Source organism: Alosa pseudoharengus, unplaced genomic scaffold (assembly GCF_046254945.1).
Source record: "Alosa pseudoharengus isolate Yale_2024_CS ecotype anadromous, Long Island Sound unplaced genomic scaffold, YU_APseudo_1.1 YU_APseudo_1.1_scf_10, whole genome shotgun sequence".
Classification (NCBI taxonomy): domain Eukaryota; kingdom Metazoa; phylum Chordata; class Actinopteri; order Clupeiformes; family Clupeidae; genus Alosa; species Alosa pseudoharengus.
In genome coordinates, this window is record NW_027468565.1 from 33,647,759 (window position 1) to 33,663,027 (window position 15,269).

General features: G+C 42.3%; 1 protein-coding gene across 1 annotated transcript; it reads left to right on the top strand.

Annotated features, from left to right (window-relative positions):
- Window positions 1-625: 625 nt before the first annotated feature.
- lrrc4ca (leucine rich repeat containing 4C, genome duplicate a) lies at window positions 626-2,575 on the top strand. Its single transcript, XM_076302169.1, has one exon. It carries the CDS (start codon window positions 626-628, stop codon window positions 2,573-2,575), a length of 1,950 nt encoding a protein of 649 aa, XP_076158284.1.
- Window positions 2,576-15,269: the final 12,694 nt, after the last annotated feature.

The window sequence follows — 15,269 nt, forward strand, 5'->3', positions numbered from 1 at the left end:
ATGAATGTCTGTGCAGAGTACTGCGCAGGGTCGTGTGATGCACTGCGATCTCCTGACACTACATTAGTCACCATACACTCATTCACTGCAGGGAGGGCTTGCAGTGATTTTACAGGAATTTCAATGACAACTACTGTAGTAGTAGACTAAAATAGTGCAGTTGATGCAATATTAATAGGGTGCTTTAAAAATGTAGGTGTAATTTGTGATACTATTTTGAAATACACATGAGATATGGGAAATATGTACACTATGTGCAGTTTGTCGTCTGGGCCGCTTGCATTTGGATTTGGGTGCCCTTTTTACGATAACTATTTTAAGTCCTATAATGGCACAACAAGTTGTTTACTTGAGAGTGGTCAACATACATCTTCCTGACAAGTCCATAAAAAGTAAAAAGCTTAATCCCAGAGTGACCTAATTCTTCTTTTCTCTCTCTCCCTCTCCCTCTCCCTCTCCCTCTCTCTCTCTCTCTCTCTCTCTCTCTCTCTCTCTCTCTCTCTCTCTCTCTCTCTCTCTCTCTCTCTCTCTGTCTCTTTCTCTCTCTTCTCTTTTCTATTTCTTTTGCAGACTGTCCGAATCACACCAATTCCCAAAGAGTCGACAACCAGCCAATGAATTATGAATGTTGAACAAGATGACGTCCTCTCCGCAGCAGCAGCAGACCATGAGAGGTCCTAGGTGGAACCGGGCCCTGTCCGACCCGCTGTTCGTGCTGCTGCTCTTCCTCCAGCTGCTGGTGGTGGCGGGCTTGGTGCGTGCCCAGACTTGTCCTTCTGTCTGCTCCTGCAGCAACCAGTTCAGCAAGGTCATCTGCACTCGTCGCGGCCTGCGCGACGTGCCGGACGGCATCTCCACCAACACACGCTACCTGAACCTGCAGGAGAACCTCATCCAGGTGATTAAGGTGGACAGCTTCAAGCACCTGCGCCACCTGGAGATCCTGCAGCTCAGCAAGAACCAGATCCGCAGCATCGAAATCGGCGCCTTCAACGGCCTGTCCAGTCTCAACACACTGGAGCTGTTCGACAACCGGCTCACCACTATCCCCAATGGGGCCTTCGAGTACCTGTCCAAGCTCAAGGATCTCTGGCTCCGTAATAACCCCATTGAAAGCATCTCGTCCAATGCCTTCAACCGTGTGCCCTCGCTGCGGCGCCTGGACCTGGGCGAGCTCCGCCGGCTCACCTACATCTCGGACACGGCCTTCGAGGGCCTCAGCAACCTGCGCTACCTGAACTTGGGCATGTGCAACCTGAAGGAGATCCCCAATCTGCACCCGCTGGTGCGGCTGGGCGAGATGGAGATGTCCGGCAACCAGCTGGCCAACATCCGACCGGGCTCCTTCAAGGGCCTGGTGCACCTGCAGAAGCTGTGGATGATGCACGCCCAGATCCAGACCATCGAGCGCAACGCGTTCGACGACCTGCAGTCGCTGGTGGAGCTCAACCTGGCGCACAACAACCTCACACTGCTGCCACACGACCTCTTCACGCCACTGCACCACTTGGAGCGGGTGCAGCTGCACCACAACCCCTGGAACTGCAACTGCGACATCCTGTGGCTCAGCTGGTGGCTGAAGGAGATGGTGCCAGGCAACACCAGCTGCTGTGCCCGCTGCAGCAGCCCCGCCAGCTTCCGGGGACGCTACATCGGCGAGCTGGATCAGAGCAACTTCCACTGCTACGCACCGGTCATCGTGGAGCCGCCCGCAGACCTGAACGTGACGGAGGGCATGGCGGCCGAGCTGAAGTGCCGCGCTAGCTCGCTGACCTCGGTCAGCTGGATCACGCCGAACGGCTCGATCGTGACGCACGGCAACTACCAGGTGCGCATCTCGGTGCTCAACGATGGCACGCTCAACTTCACCAACGTCACCATGCAGGACACGGGCACGTACACGTGCATGGTGAGCAACTCGGCGGGCAACACTACGGCCTCGGCCACGCTCAACGTCTCCTCCACCGAGACCAGCACCTTCACCTACTTCACCACGGTCACCGTGGAGACCATGGAGCACGAGGAAGGCCACGCCACCGTGCCGCAGCGGGTCGGCCCGACCCCTTCCTCCGGCCTCTGGGAGTCATCCTCCACGCTGGCCACCACCACCACCACCGCCGCCACCGCACGCCTGCCGCAGTCCACCAAGGCTACGGAGCGGCCCTACACCGTCCCTGTCACCACCCTGGGCGAGGGGCCCTTCAACGGGCTGGACGAGGTGATGAAGACCACCAAGATCATCATCGGCTGCTTCGTGGCCATTACGCTCATGGCGGCCGTGATGCTCATCATCTTCTACAAGATGCGCAAGCAGCACCACCAACAGAACCACCACGCCCCAGCACGCAGCATCGAGATCATCACCGTGGACGAGGACTGTGTGCCCGGCGGGCAGGCCATGGAGCGCCACTTGGCCCTGGCCCAGCTCGAGCACGAGCACCTCAACCACTACAATGCCAACTTCAAGACCCCCTACAACCATGTGACCACCATCAACTCCATACACAGCTCGGCGCACGAACCTTTGCTAATCCGTGCGGGCTCGAAAGACAATGTGCAAGAGACCCAAATCTGATCTTGTGTTTTCATGATGAGAATCAAAATGGACTCAACTAGAGAAACATTAAGACTATTGACTATTGACTATAAAAAAAATATTAGGAACTGACAGATCGGTATCTATAAGTAGGCGATGATGGATACGTATTGACATTGGGAACTAGGGTATGTCAACTGTTTCAAAAGTGTCTTTACAAAACAGAAGTTATTTATTTAAGAAAAAAATCTATTGTGGTTAAATCAAGAAAAAAATGTATCTTGCAATTATTTTTTCAGCACTTATATCTTCATGTTTTGCTTTTTTAATTGTCCTTTTTTTTCTTTTATAATGGTTGGTTGGTGGTTGGTTTACTAATATGCTTCTAAACTCTGTGTAAATCTAATCGAGACCATTCTCTGTACGAAAGGAGCCCAATGCCACCTTCCAAACAAGAGATGATTCAGTGCATATCCTGTTGTTTCTCGTCTTGCACTGTCCAGAGCATCCATGTTGTCGTCTCACTTTAGGCATAATGCACCGCATGTCATTTTTAAAGTCGCCCCTCTGCCCCCAAATTAATTGTTCTAATCTCCAGTGGCCATCTGTTAATTTAGATTAAGGGCCTTTTAAAAAGTTTTTGAGCGAGGCCCTGTCTGTGGTTAAATCCGATAACGACTTGGAATCACCCTAAGGCTGCCACTCACAAGCATCAGACGCACGCGCAAACTTGGGTTTTGGCAAGTGAATGGATTTGGGTCACAAAGTGATGAACATATGCCCCCTATTTTAAACTAAGCCAAAACTCAGAACCCAGGGCCTGTGGAGACACAAAAGCTACTGAATTACTCAGAGCTGTGAGGAGAGCAGAACTCTTAAAAGCCCAATGGTAAACATTAATGAATGGACAATTAAATATAGATTTATGTGTGACACTGATGCAACAGACAGACAGAATCTCAATGCTCCTAATATTCAAACACACAAATCTGAGGTCATGGTGTCACAGACTACCTTCTTTAATGGAACTAGTAGTCCTGTGGGTGGGACACACGCACACACACAGACACACACACACACACACACACACACACACACACACACACACACACTCTCTCTCTCTCACACACACACACACACACAGACAGATTCAGTTATAAGCCCTAGCCAGACCCCATCTGACAGGCCTCAGCTCTCACTGCTTTCTGCTGCTGTGCCTCACACCACTGCAGATGTGCCAGCAAATTACCCTCCAAAAATACTCCCCAAACCTCCATCAGCACCGTTTATCAGCTCCTTCACACCCCCCCCCCCCCCCTCCTCCACACCCCCAATCCCCCACCCCACCCCCCTGTCTCCCTAGTCCCTGCTGTGTCCAAACACATTGCCTCTCATCTGTCTGAAACAATCACCTCACACAGCCTTAGCCCAGGCCTGCTGCTGCTGCTGCAGCGTCCCCTCTGCCAGCCTCCCAAGTAGGAGAGCCCAGAGGAGAGGCCATGGTGGAGACGCCAGATCCCGGGCCGAGGAGATGAGCCTCTGGGACTTGGCAGGTAGCTGGAGCTGCTAAACAGATGTCCAGGTTTTTTACGAACATCTTACTTATCGGTCGTTCAGGACTCATCTCTTTTTTTTTTTAAAAATGGAAGAGTCCTGAGACTAACCGGCAGCAGATGCAACATCAAAAGAGGAAAGGCATCCCTGAGAATTAAAATAAAAAAGCCCTGATGTATATGAAACAACATGGGGAATCATAATGTGATTGCCAAACAAACACTGCTCATTTTCCATGATGAGAAAGCCCCCAGAGCCTCTCCTTTCCCCCTGTCCCGTCCACTCTACAGTCAAGAGTCCAAGGCTTTTTTAAACCAGAAGTTGTTGTGTTCATAGTCATCTAGTATCATCAATTGTCTCATGATAATGATCTACTTCTCATATAAAGTTTAACCAGGAAAGAATGGTAATTATTCAAACCCCCTGCTTTTATGCTTTGGGAGGAAAAGTCCCTCATTATAATTCCAAATAAATAACGTGAAAATGTACTTTAACAGTCACCATGGAAACCAACAGAGAAATGGATGAACACAGAAATGGTGAGTTAGTAACCACAAGCCCCTGAGTGGACTACTGTATCTGAGATGGAGATTTGGGCTAATACTTCTGTTACAAACATTTCTGTTCTATTTTATTATCATTGTTAGATTTCAGATTGATTTGTCATTTAATATAAAGTGAAGTTCACATTCAAAATTTATAGACATCGTGGGTACATTTTCTTCGGACAATTCTTCAACCATGATGACTCTGTATTTATTCTGTATTTATCAGTGTGTCTGTGTCAAGCGACAAAATTTATTTTTGTAATTCACCAGCTGAATCAGGTGCCATGGAATATACAACACACAAAATTAATTTGAACTGACTCAGAAAAAAGTAAAATAATTAAGAAATAAAGAAATGATACTATGATATTGAAGCAAAAACATTTTTCTAAATGCAGCTCATGTATGAGTGTACCCATTTATGCCCACATGGAGTTTAGAGCCATGGTAAACCGCTATGACATGTTTATACATTTCATTTGGATTGTATTTGAGTCATGTACAGGATGACACTGGATTGTCCATGTTGGAACCTTGGTCAACCTCAAAGGGTTCTTCAGTATCTATGCTCCCATCCATGTTCATTTGGTAAATATGTTTTAGAGTTTGGCTGTGAATTCTAGTGATTGCTACTCCTTTTGTAACATCGCATCATGTGAGCATCTGTGTGTTTTGGGTCGGGAGACGGGATTAGACTATTTTGTTTGTTGGTTTCTTTTTGTTTTGTTCCACATCATTCTTTTTCTTGTCAGAGAGGGAATGCTGTTCTAGTGGTAGATTTATATAAAATACATTTTGAGAATAAAATTCTAAAAATTAAAAACAAAAAAACTACAACCTTTTTTAATTTTGATTTTACATGTGCCAACCTCTTCGGAAAAATGGAAATGTGAAACATGCTGTAAAAGACAAAGAAAGTGATTTTCATGTACGCGTACTTTCATGACCTTTAAAGAAAATACAGACGAAGATCGATTATAGAAACCAGAGTTTGTAGTTCATACACAAAAATAAGGTTACAAATAAACTATTGTTGTTTTTTTCTGTATGGTCTTGTCATTATTTTTGCATTTTGTGAAATCTTAGATAGATAGATAGATAGATAGATAGATAGATAGATAGATTACTTTATTCATCCCCAAAGGGAAATTATGGAGTTACAGCAGCAATAAATAATATAAACATATATCACACATAAACATACATACAAGTAAAACAATAAATACAATATATATATATATATATATATATATATATATATATATATATATATATATATATATATATATATATATATATATATATATATATATATATATATATATATATATATATATATATATAGTATAACAGAGACTATTGTTACATATAGTCTCTGTTAAAGAGGTTGTAAACTGCATTGACTCTCGTCATAAGATTTTCTCTCACGGCACAAAGGGGAGTTGTTGTAAATAGTTACTGTATATGGCAGTGGGCAGGAATGATTTTCTATAACACTCCTTGCTACAGCGCAGTTGGAGCAACCTCCAGCTGAAAACACTCTGTTGTTTGACCAGTAGTTCATTCAGTGGATGTGAGGTGTTGTCCATAATGTTAAGGAGCTTTTGCAACATCCTTCTCTCAACAACTAACTCTAGGGGTTCAAGTGTACTTCCAATTACAGAGCCAGCTCTTTTAATCAACTTGTTGAGTTTTTTGGTGTCATTTGCCCTGATACTGGTACCCCAGCAGATGGCTGCAAAGAAAATGGTACTAGAAACAGCAGACTGGTAAAACATGTTCAACATTCTGCTGCACACATTAAAATACCTAAGCTTCCTCAAGAAGTATAGTCTGCTCTGTCCCTTCCTATAAACAGCCTCAGTGTTGCATTTCCAGTCGAGTTTGTTATCCAGATGTACAACCAGATATTTGTAGTTTTCCACTACCTCCATCTCTTCCCCCATGATGGAGACAGTGTTCAACTTTGTCCTAGCCCTCCTAAAGTCTACTACCATCTTTTTGGTCTTGGCCACATTTAAGAGTAGGTGGTTGTTTCCACACCATGCCACAAAGCTGTTCACCAGTTCTCTATACTCAGTCTCCTCCCCATCCTTCACACACCCTACAACTGCAGAGTCATCAGAGTATTTCTGCAGATGACAGGTTGCAGAGTTGTACTGAAAGTCCGAGGTGTATAATGTGAAGAGGAAAGGAGAGAGTTCAGTCCCCTGCGGTGCTCCTGTGCTGCTAACCACCTTCTCGGACACACATCCTCCCATCCTTACAAACTGTGGTCTTTCCGTCAGGTAATCAACAATCCATGATGTTATGGATGTCTTTATGATTAGGCAATATAAGGTTGAGTTTTATCTTTCTGTGCAATGTTTCTTTTGCAGTGGTGTGACCCTGGTCTGTCAAGCAGAATTCACAACTCGCCGGATTAAAGAAATGTCACATTCATTCCCATATTTTACAGCATAATCCCATTATATACAGTAGTCAGTCACTGTGACTAATTGTAGTGTAGTTGGTTGAGTGCCAGTGCTTGGAATGGTTACCACATTAACTCTGCGAGCATGAACTCTGTTGCACTGATGTGGAGGAGAGGGTGAGTCGGACTACAGCAGTAATAGAAGTACAAAGATGATACAATTCAACTTGAAATGTTCTCATCACGTCCATCAAAGACTTCATACTCGTTTTTCCTTTCTAATCATAAATGTGTGGCATTTCAAATGAATTCTTAATGCTGATCTGACTTTGATTTTAAACTAGACAGACAGGTTCACAATATAGGAGGGTATGTAGCAATATTAAACAAGAGTAAGGTGAGGATTTTAGAAATGTTGAAGTGAGGTCATTTTGGAACGGTAACCAAAACTCAACATTATGTATGGTACGATAGGATTGAGCCTGTCTCAATCTGGAAATATACTGTGAGAGAGTGACAACAAAGATTATACAACAGTTTGGTCCGGTCTAATTATTTTAAAATTTCTGATTAGACAAGAGGTACTCCATGAGTCATGATGAGTGACAGTATTGCAGGACATCCCCACCGGCACACTTCACTGCTAGTAATCACTCCACAAATTATACATTGTAACCAACAGTGACAGTTAGTGGACACAGGTAACGCAGCTCAGATATGCAACATGGACTATGCAGTGGGCATGTTCTTCGTATCATAGCAGGCATAACTGTATTTTTTCAAAACCTGTTCTCTAGATTAGAGTGCTTTCTTGTAAGCTGTTGGCAACCTTTTCTGGACTGCAGGAAGCAGAAGAGTCACATTTTAGGGAAACACCACCAGACAGCCAAGACATCCAGAAAAACACACCAGCAACCAGGCATTCATCCCACCACCACTGACTGTGAACAGCAATCATATCAATGGTTGTACCATCCAGGGGAATGTTTAATTCAGTGTTTACAAATCCACAGTCTCACTACACTACTCTACAAAAACAGACTCTGGTGTCTTTAAAGATTAGGTGGTAATTGAACTGTTGTATGAAAGCAATCCCCCTTGTTATGCAAAACACAGAAGAAAATTATAGATCTGCAATATCTGCAAAATATGACATACTCTCTACAGACAAAAAAAGAGACCCTTTTGTGAGAGACATGGACGTCGTGTAATTCTGGAAAGTAGCATGTTTAGCAGATCGTTTTTCAAGAGGTGAGAGATGCAAGATGCTATCAGCTCAATGTTCATTAAGAGAAGAGTGATTACTAAACAGCATCCCAGACTGAGTGTGAGCACAACTGACTCCATCTTACGGTGTGAATGAATGAGAGATGGAATGGAGAAAGCGAGAAGCCCTGCCTCTACCATCCCAGACATGCTAGGACAAAACACTCATCTGAGCGAGTCACCCAGTCTTAGAGAGATGAGAGTACATATAGACAGGACCTTGAGAATCAGCCTGACAGGAAGCGTGTAAGATTACAGCTCAGTTGACTTCCCTCTGACACCGGCTACGTGCTGAGGGTTCTTCAGAACATCCTGTAGTCTTGAGATCTCTCTCTCTGATTGACTGCTGCCTCCACTGTAGGCCAAATGTACCAGGTGCACTATGCTACGTAAGGGATAATGTATAGAACGCCGGTCATTATTGGGAAAATAAGTCCCGACAGGGTGAACCAGACTTGTTCCGCCCTGAAGGGACTTATTTTCCCAATAATGTCCGGCGTTCTATACATTAGCTTATTACATGGCTACTTGCCAAACGAAACAATAAACTCCCCACGATGTGACTCTTTAGCCTGCCGCTGGGGCATTTGGGTTAAATGGCATCGGCATGCAATTCAACATCACGTCTCCTTAAGTCCTCTAATATTTCCGGTAACACTTTACTTGACGGGTGAGTTCATAACACATTCATATCAGCTGTCATAAACGGCACATAAAGCATTCATGACTGTTTCATGAGACATGACTCAACATTCATACCAAACCTTTCATGAATGTGGAAGACAGAACGACAACAACTTGTCAAAGTAAAAGTCCAACAATCGCAGGCCCCAGCTGTGGCGCACCGGTCCTCAACCTGCCTCGGCCCGCACCGGCGCCGCTCCCCCCGTTGACTCCCCCCCCCCCGGCTGGCGGGCACCTGCACCGTACGCCGGCGACCCAGGTTTGATTCCCGCCCCGTGGTCATGGGCGGATTATGAACTTTCGGGTTTGGGGGTCCTCCCCCAGAAATGTTTTAATTGGTTTGATGTGATTTCCTGTATTTTGGTGTTTGGTATTTTGGGGATGGCCAATACTAAATTCAATCAGATTCATAGCCTACATCCTGATTTGTTGATATTGAGGCAATGATTCCATGCAAAGGCTTGGGCTTCAGGGCCCCCTGACCCCTTGGGCCCCTGGGCCTGGGCCCGGTAGGCCCGTGCAGTAATCCATCCCCACGGTCCTTTCTGGATCCCACCCCAACTCTCTCTCCCACTCTCTTCCTGTCGTTCTCCACTGTCCTATCTGATTAAAGGCATAAAAAAACCCAAAAATATACTTAAAAACAACAATCCAACAATCGCAAAGCAGCATTGCCATTTTTTTTCCAAACCTCTCACCTGATCACGTCACATCTGAGTCAATGGGCTACTCCAGTGCCAAAAAGACAGAACATGGTCAAGAAAATATTTTTTGTTTCATAAAAATGTATTTGTTTTATGATGTAACCTTTGCAGATGATTTCTCATCTTTTGCTACTGGGAATGTCCAACCGTTCCAGGTTACACAAATACGGGTCAGCTGAATGTAGGCTAGTTTAGGCCTACCTCCCAGTGTTAAACTCAGTGATTACGAATACTTCACAACTTGTATAGTAAAGTGACAATTGATTTCATAGACTTTCATAGACATAAGATATTCATGAAATATTTACAAAGGCTGGAGAGAAAAACAGCAATGCTGCTTTGCAATTGTTGGACTTTTATTTTCACAAAATGTCATCGTTATGTCTTCCACATTCATGAAAGGTTTGATATGAATGTTGAGTCTAGGGATGTCCGATATTGGCTTTTTTGCCGATATCCGATATGCCGATATTGTCCAACTCTCAAATTTCGATTCCGATATCAGCCGATACCGATGTCGATATGTGGGTTATTTTTCCTCAAAACTAATTTAGGTAACATCACATATCTCCTGTTGTGGAATTAACACATCATGCTTAATGTTATTGTGATGCCCCACTGGATGCATTCTTGAATGCAACAAGGCTTTCCAAATGTTAACATTGTCTGTGCAAAATAAGAAAAATACTTCAACTTAATTTAGGGAAAAAGTGCCATGTTTATTTTTTATTTTTTAATTGTCTCAAACAACAGTTTGGATTATACTCTCCCTGAGATAATCTTGACAATGCCCACAACAAATAGGGCAAATTTGACTTCTTCACAAATGATAAAACATTGTACCTGAACAACTATGTGCAACATAGCAGAATGTAAAGCCAACTAAAATAACAGGCATAGTGTATGACAGGCTACCCTTTTTCTGTGTTAAATGAGCCTGCATTTGTAGGATGCTTCATGAACTGTTTCTTTAACTAAAACTCAATCACCTTAATTGAATGAATGCACAAATATGAGTCAATTACAATGTGGCAAGCAACTATACTGCACAATTTTGAAAACATTTGTTTGAGCTACAAAAAATACTTCAGGCTTGAGGTGAAGTACATAACGGGCCATACCCACAATCAGGCTTGGAATTTCACCATTTTAGGGGCAAGGCCACTTGGCCTTCAGTTGGGCATATTTGGTGGGGGGCACAAAGGCCACATGTCAGGGCACCAAGGCCAAAGTTAACTATACAGTAGTAGGCTATAAAAATGATCAAAGTTGTATTCACTGCAGTAGACCTGCATCACTGTATACAAAAACATGACATTACATATAACTGTAAATCATCTGATCATCTAATATTTTCAGATATCTAGGCTATATTTAACATTTATTTTATATTTGGCCTGTTATGAAATCATGTATTGAACAATTTAAGCACAGCTCAGCTTTAAGAAACTCAAATAGCCTATAGATGCATGCTTAGCATTTTGTGATCATTAAGGCTACTTTCACAAACTCTTACAGTCAGCTGTCCTCTGATTTACCGATATCTAGGCGACATTTGTAATATTTGTTTTGTATTTGGAATAATTTGAAATAATGTGGAACAATTTAAACACAGTGTAAAACTTAAATCCCAAATTTGGAGACATCCATGTATGTTGAAATTTACTGCAAATTCAAAACGGGATTAGTCTGGAACGGCTAACTGTACAGGGGACTGATTTACACCTTTCTGTTCGGTAAGGTCTGCTGTTTATTCAGATATATGGTTTGTCATATGTTAAACGAAGGGTTCTGAAGTATTCCACCGAGATGAATGGGTAGGGAGATGGACGCAAAACCTTCAGTAGAATTTATGATTGAATGATATTATTTACTTTTCTCGCGAACCGTTCACCACAGCAATTAGCGGCTATCGTTTAAAAGCTGAGAAAAAGCTCTTTCATGTGATACTTGTGATGTCTGTGTGATTTTAAGGCAAAAAAAATCCGATAACGATATTAACAGATATTACATTGTTATGCTAATATCGGGCCGATAATATCGGTGGGCCGATATTATCGGACATCTCTAGTTGAGTCATGTCTCATGAAACAGTCATGAATGCTTTATGTGCAGTTTATGACAGCTGCTATAAATGTGTTATGAACTCACCCGTCAAGTAAAGTGTTACCATATTTCCTAATTTATGTCATCAACACATCCGTGATTCGTGAAAATGTGTACGCTAGATTTATGCCTATTTTTTCACATCTTAATGGACACCACACTGATTTCCCTCGAGTGGTAATTTTTTTATTTGAAATGATGTATGGTTTAAAGAAATGGGAACTACGATGTATAGATGAGAGGAGCCAAGTGTGCGTTGCGCAGCACAGGCGGCCAAGCAAGGGTTCCTTACCCTCAGGCAACTCAACAACGAGAAACAGTTTCCAAGTTGACCTAACTTTCAACTCTGCACAGTATCCCATTAACTGCATGACAGAAGGCTATTTACAATATTTTCTGTTAAGTAGAGTTTGTAAACACGTTATCATCAACTTAATGCACGCACAACATTTGTTTGAGCAGGAGAGAGAATAACAATGAATGGATGCAGCAACTACAGAAATTGTAGCCATACTTGCTGCTTTCTTGTACTATCTATGGTTGCCCTTAGTGTCATACTGGAAATGTACACTACCGTTCAAAAGTTTGGCGTCCACTTAGAAATGTCCTTGTTTTCATCATTAATGTTGTAAATGACTGTTGTAGAAAGAAATGGCTGATCTTTAGTGCAATATCTACATTGCCCATTATCAGCAACCATTCATCCAATGTTCCAAAGACACATTCTGTTTACTAATCTGATATCATTTTAAAAGGCTGAGGAAACACTGGAGAACCACTTTGTAATTACAGTATGTAAGCACATGACATAATGTAATCTAAAAACTGCTGGCCTGACTAAAAAAACAATGCATCTCAGCAAACTGATCTCAGCTTGTATACTGTCTATAATGGACTGGAATGGACATTTCTAAGTGACCCCAAACTTTTGAACAGCAGTGTATGTCCAAGGGTCACGTTATGTACATCAGTGTTTTTCAACCTTTTTTGTGCCACGGCACACTTTTGACACTTAAAATGTCCCACGGCACACTAACATCCTGTGTGAAGAATAAACATACCATACATACCAAGAATAAACATACCATAGCCTAAAATTTCAAATAATACACAGATATGGCCTTATTATGGCTTCTATGCAAGACCTGCTCAATAAAACAAGCGTCCTGTTTCATTTGTAGGTGACTATATCTAATTGAATTGTTGTTATGAACTGGATATGTGATGATTCTGTGAATACTGATATGGGGCCCCCGTTGTACAATGCCTGCATACCACAAATAGTGCAATCATACAATCAATGAGAGCACATGTGGTTATAAATTCTTTGATGCAACAGTTGCTTTTCTGGACCAGTGAGTGACATTTGGGTAATTTTCTGCGGCACACCTGATGATCTCTCACGGCACACTAGTTTGCCCCGGCACAGTGGTTGAAAAACACTGATGTACATCATCAAGCTTGACAGGTGAGTGAGGACTGTTACACGGACATACATTATTCAGTGTATAACAGTTTGTTTTGTTGTTGTGTGTGTTTGTTTGATTATTTTCACCTCCAGATGCATTCTTAGTGTAAAATTTGACAAACATAACGGCATTGTAGGATTATAAAACCTCATTCCAGTGGTGGTTCTTGCATTCACTAATGTCAGAATCCCAAGGCTAAAAGCCAAAAAGTTTTGGCTTCATGAATCTCTTCTTTGGATTTATGATCCCCCCGCCCACACACACACACCCTTTCGTCTCACATATGCAAAAATATAAGATTCAGTTGATTATAGCCAACTCATTCAAAACACACCCTGGCTAGAGTAATGGGAAATTCTTTAACCTTTACAATGTTATTTTCCATTAAGACAACTCAGCAACTATCATTGCTGGTTATGCATTCCCAGCCATGACTGTTAATAACAGTGTTGACGAAAGAAAGAGCTGTATCACTGTCACTGCTGCCTGTTTTGTTTGCTGCCAGCTGACAAAGAGAGAGCAAGATTAATGAGAGACACTGGCAAAAGTCAGAGAAAAAGGAATGACTAAGCACCATATCACACATACAAATGATATGGGTCAGACAGCACATTTATTAAAGCGGCACTTTTAGTATAGCATTAGCGCATTAGCGGGTGGCCCTGCTAATATTCAAACCACTGATAGATATGTTCGTAATTGTTGGTCTGTTTAAGATTTGATGCTTGGTTGACTTCACTCTCACTGTCAGATTGTGCATGCAAAGAGGATATGTCAGAACATCCTGAGAACAGACAAGGTAAGCAAAGTTATTGTATGAAAGTAAAATAATAATAAAAAAATAAAAAAAGTATATATGGCTCACTTTGACTCAAATGCAGAAGTGGATACATTATGCTATGGGAAATCACAAATGAGCAATTCTATCTAGACATGGCCAAGGAAGTCAGGATATTAGTTCACTCAAGAGGATGAAAGACATAAACATATGCTGCATTCCCAAATACGCTGACTCCCTGCTGTGCTGAGCTTTGTGACCCTGGGTGCAATGCCAGTATGCAATTTGGCACAGCAGGGGAAAGGTTAGGATACACTCAGCCCTGATGGTTTCAATGGGCCAATGACAGTGACTTTTGCTAGGAATCATGTTTACCACAGGATTTATTGCTACTTTTTTATGGGCAATAAATCACAAACCAACAAAAATGAGAAACTGAATAAATGTGCTTGAAGTCTCTTTAGATAGATATGGTATGCATAGGGTGGTCAGAACAGAATTCACAGTATATCTAGTACAAATAACATCTCACAATATAGGCTGCTCATCTCAGAACACCTCTGGTGAAAGAGAAAAAGTACATTTAAATGGGAACATCTCAAGTCCAATCCAATAAGGAACTAAAAATGAATAAATCCAAATGGCAACATGTAAGAATCCTTATTCTTTCTAGGTCAAGTTGGAATATTGTCCAGTCTGGACAAAGTGTCCTGAACTTAATGGAAATGTATAAAGGGCAATACATAAGTACATACTGCAGCAGGCAGCAGCTGCCATGTCTGAATAGAAAGGAATGCAGTGTTTATCTTTTTGTATGAGCTTGGAAAAATGAATAAATCCAAATGGCAACATGTAAGAATCCTTAATCTTTCTAGGTCAAGTTGGAATATTGTCCAGTCTGGACAAAGTGTCCTGAACTTAATGGAAATGTATAAAGGGCAAGACATAAGTACATACTGCAGCAGGCAGCAGCTGCCATGTCTGAATAGAAAGGAATGCAGTGTTTATCTTTTTGTATGAGCTTGGACTAAAGTGAGCTTGAGTCTGCAAAGGGTCTGGTTGTGCAATCTGCTTGAAGTAGTTCTTTGCTTCTTTGATATTTGACCCATACACACAAAATGGATTGTAAGTAGTATGCACTTTTGATTCATGAAAAAAAAACAACATATATTTTCTAAAAAAGTTATTCCTCTGTCTTGTTACTTTGCTAG

What these genes read in the sequence shown, in the direction of transcription:
- lrrc4ca (XM_076302169.1), top strand. Translation starts at nt 626, where the DNA reads ATGTTGAACAAGATGACGTCCTCTCCGCAGCAGCAGCAGACCATGAGA.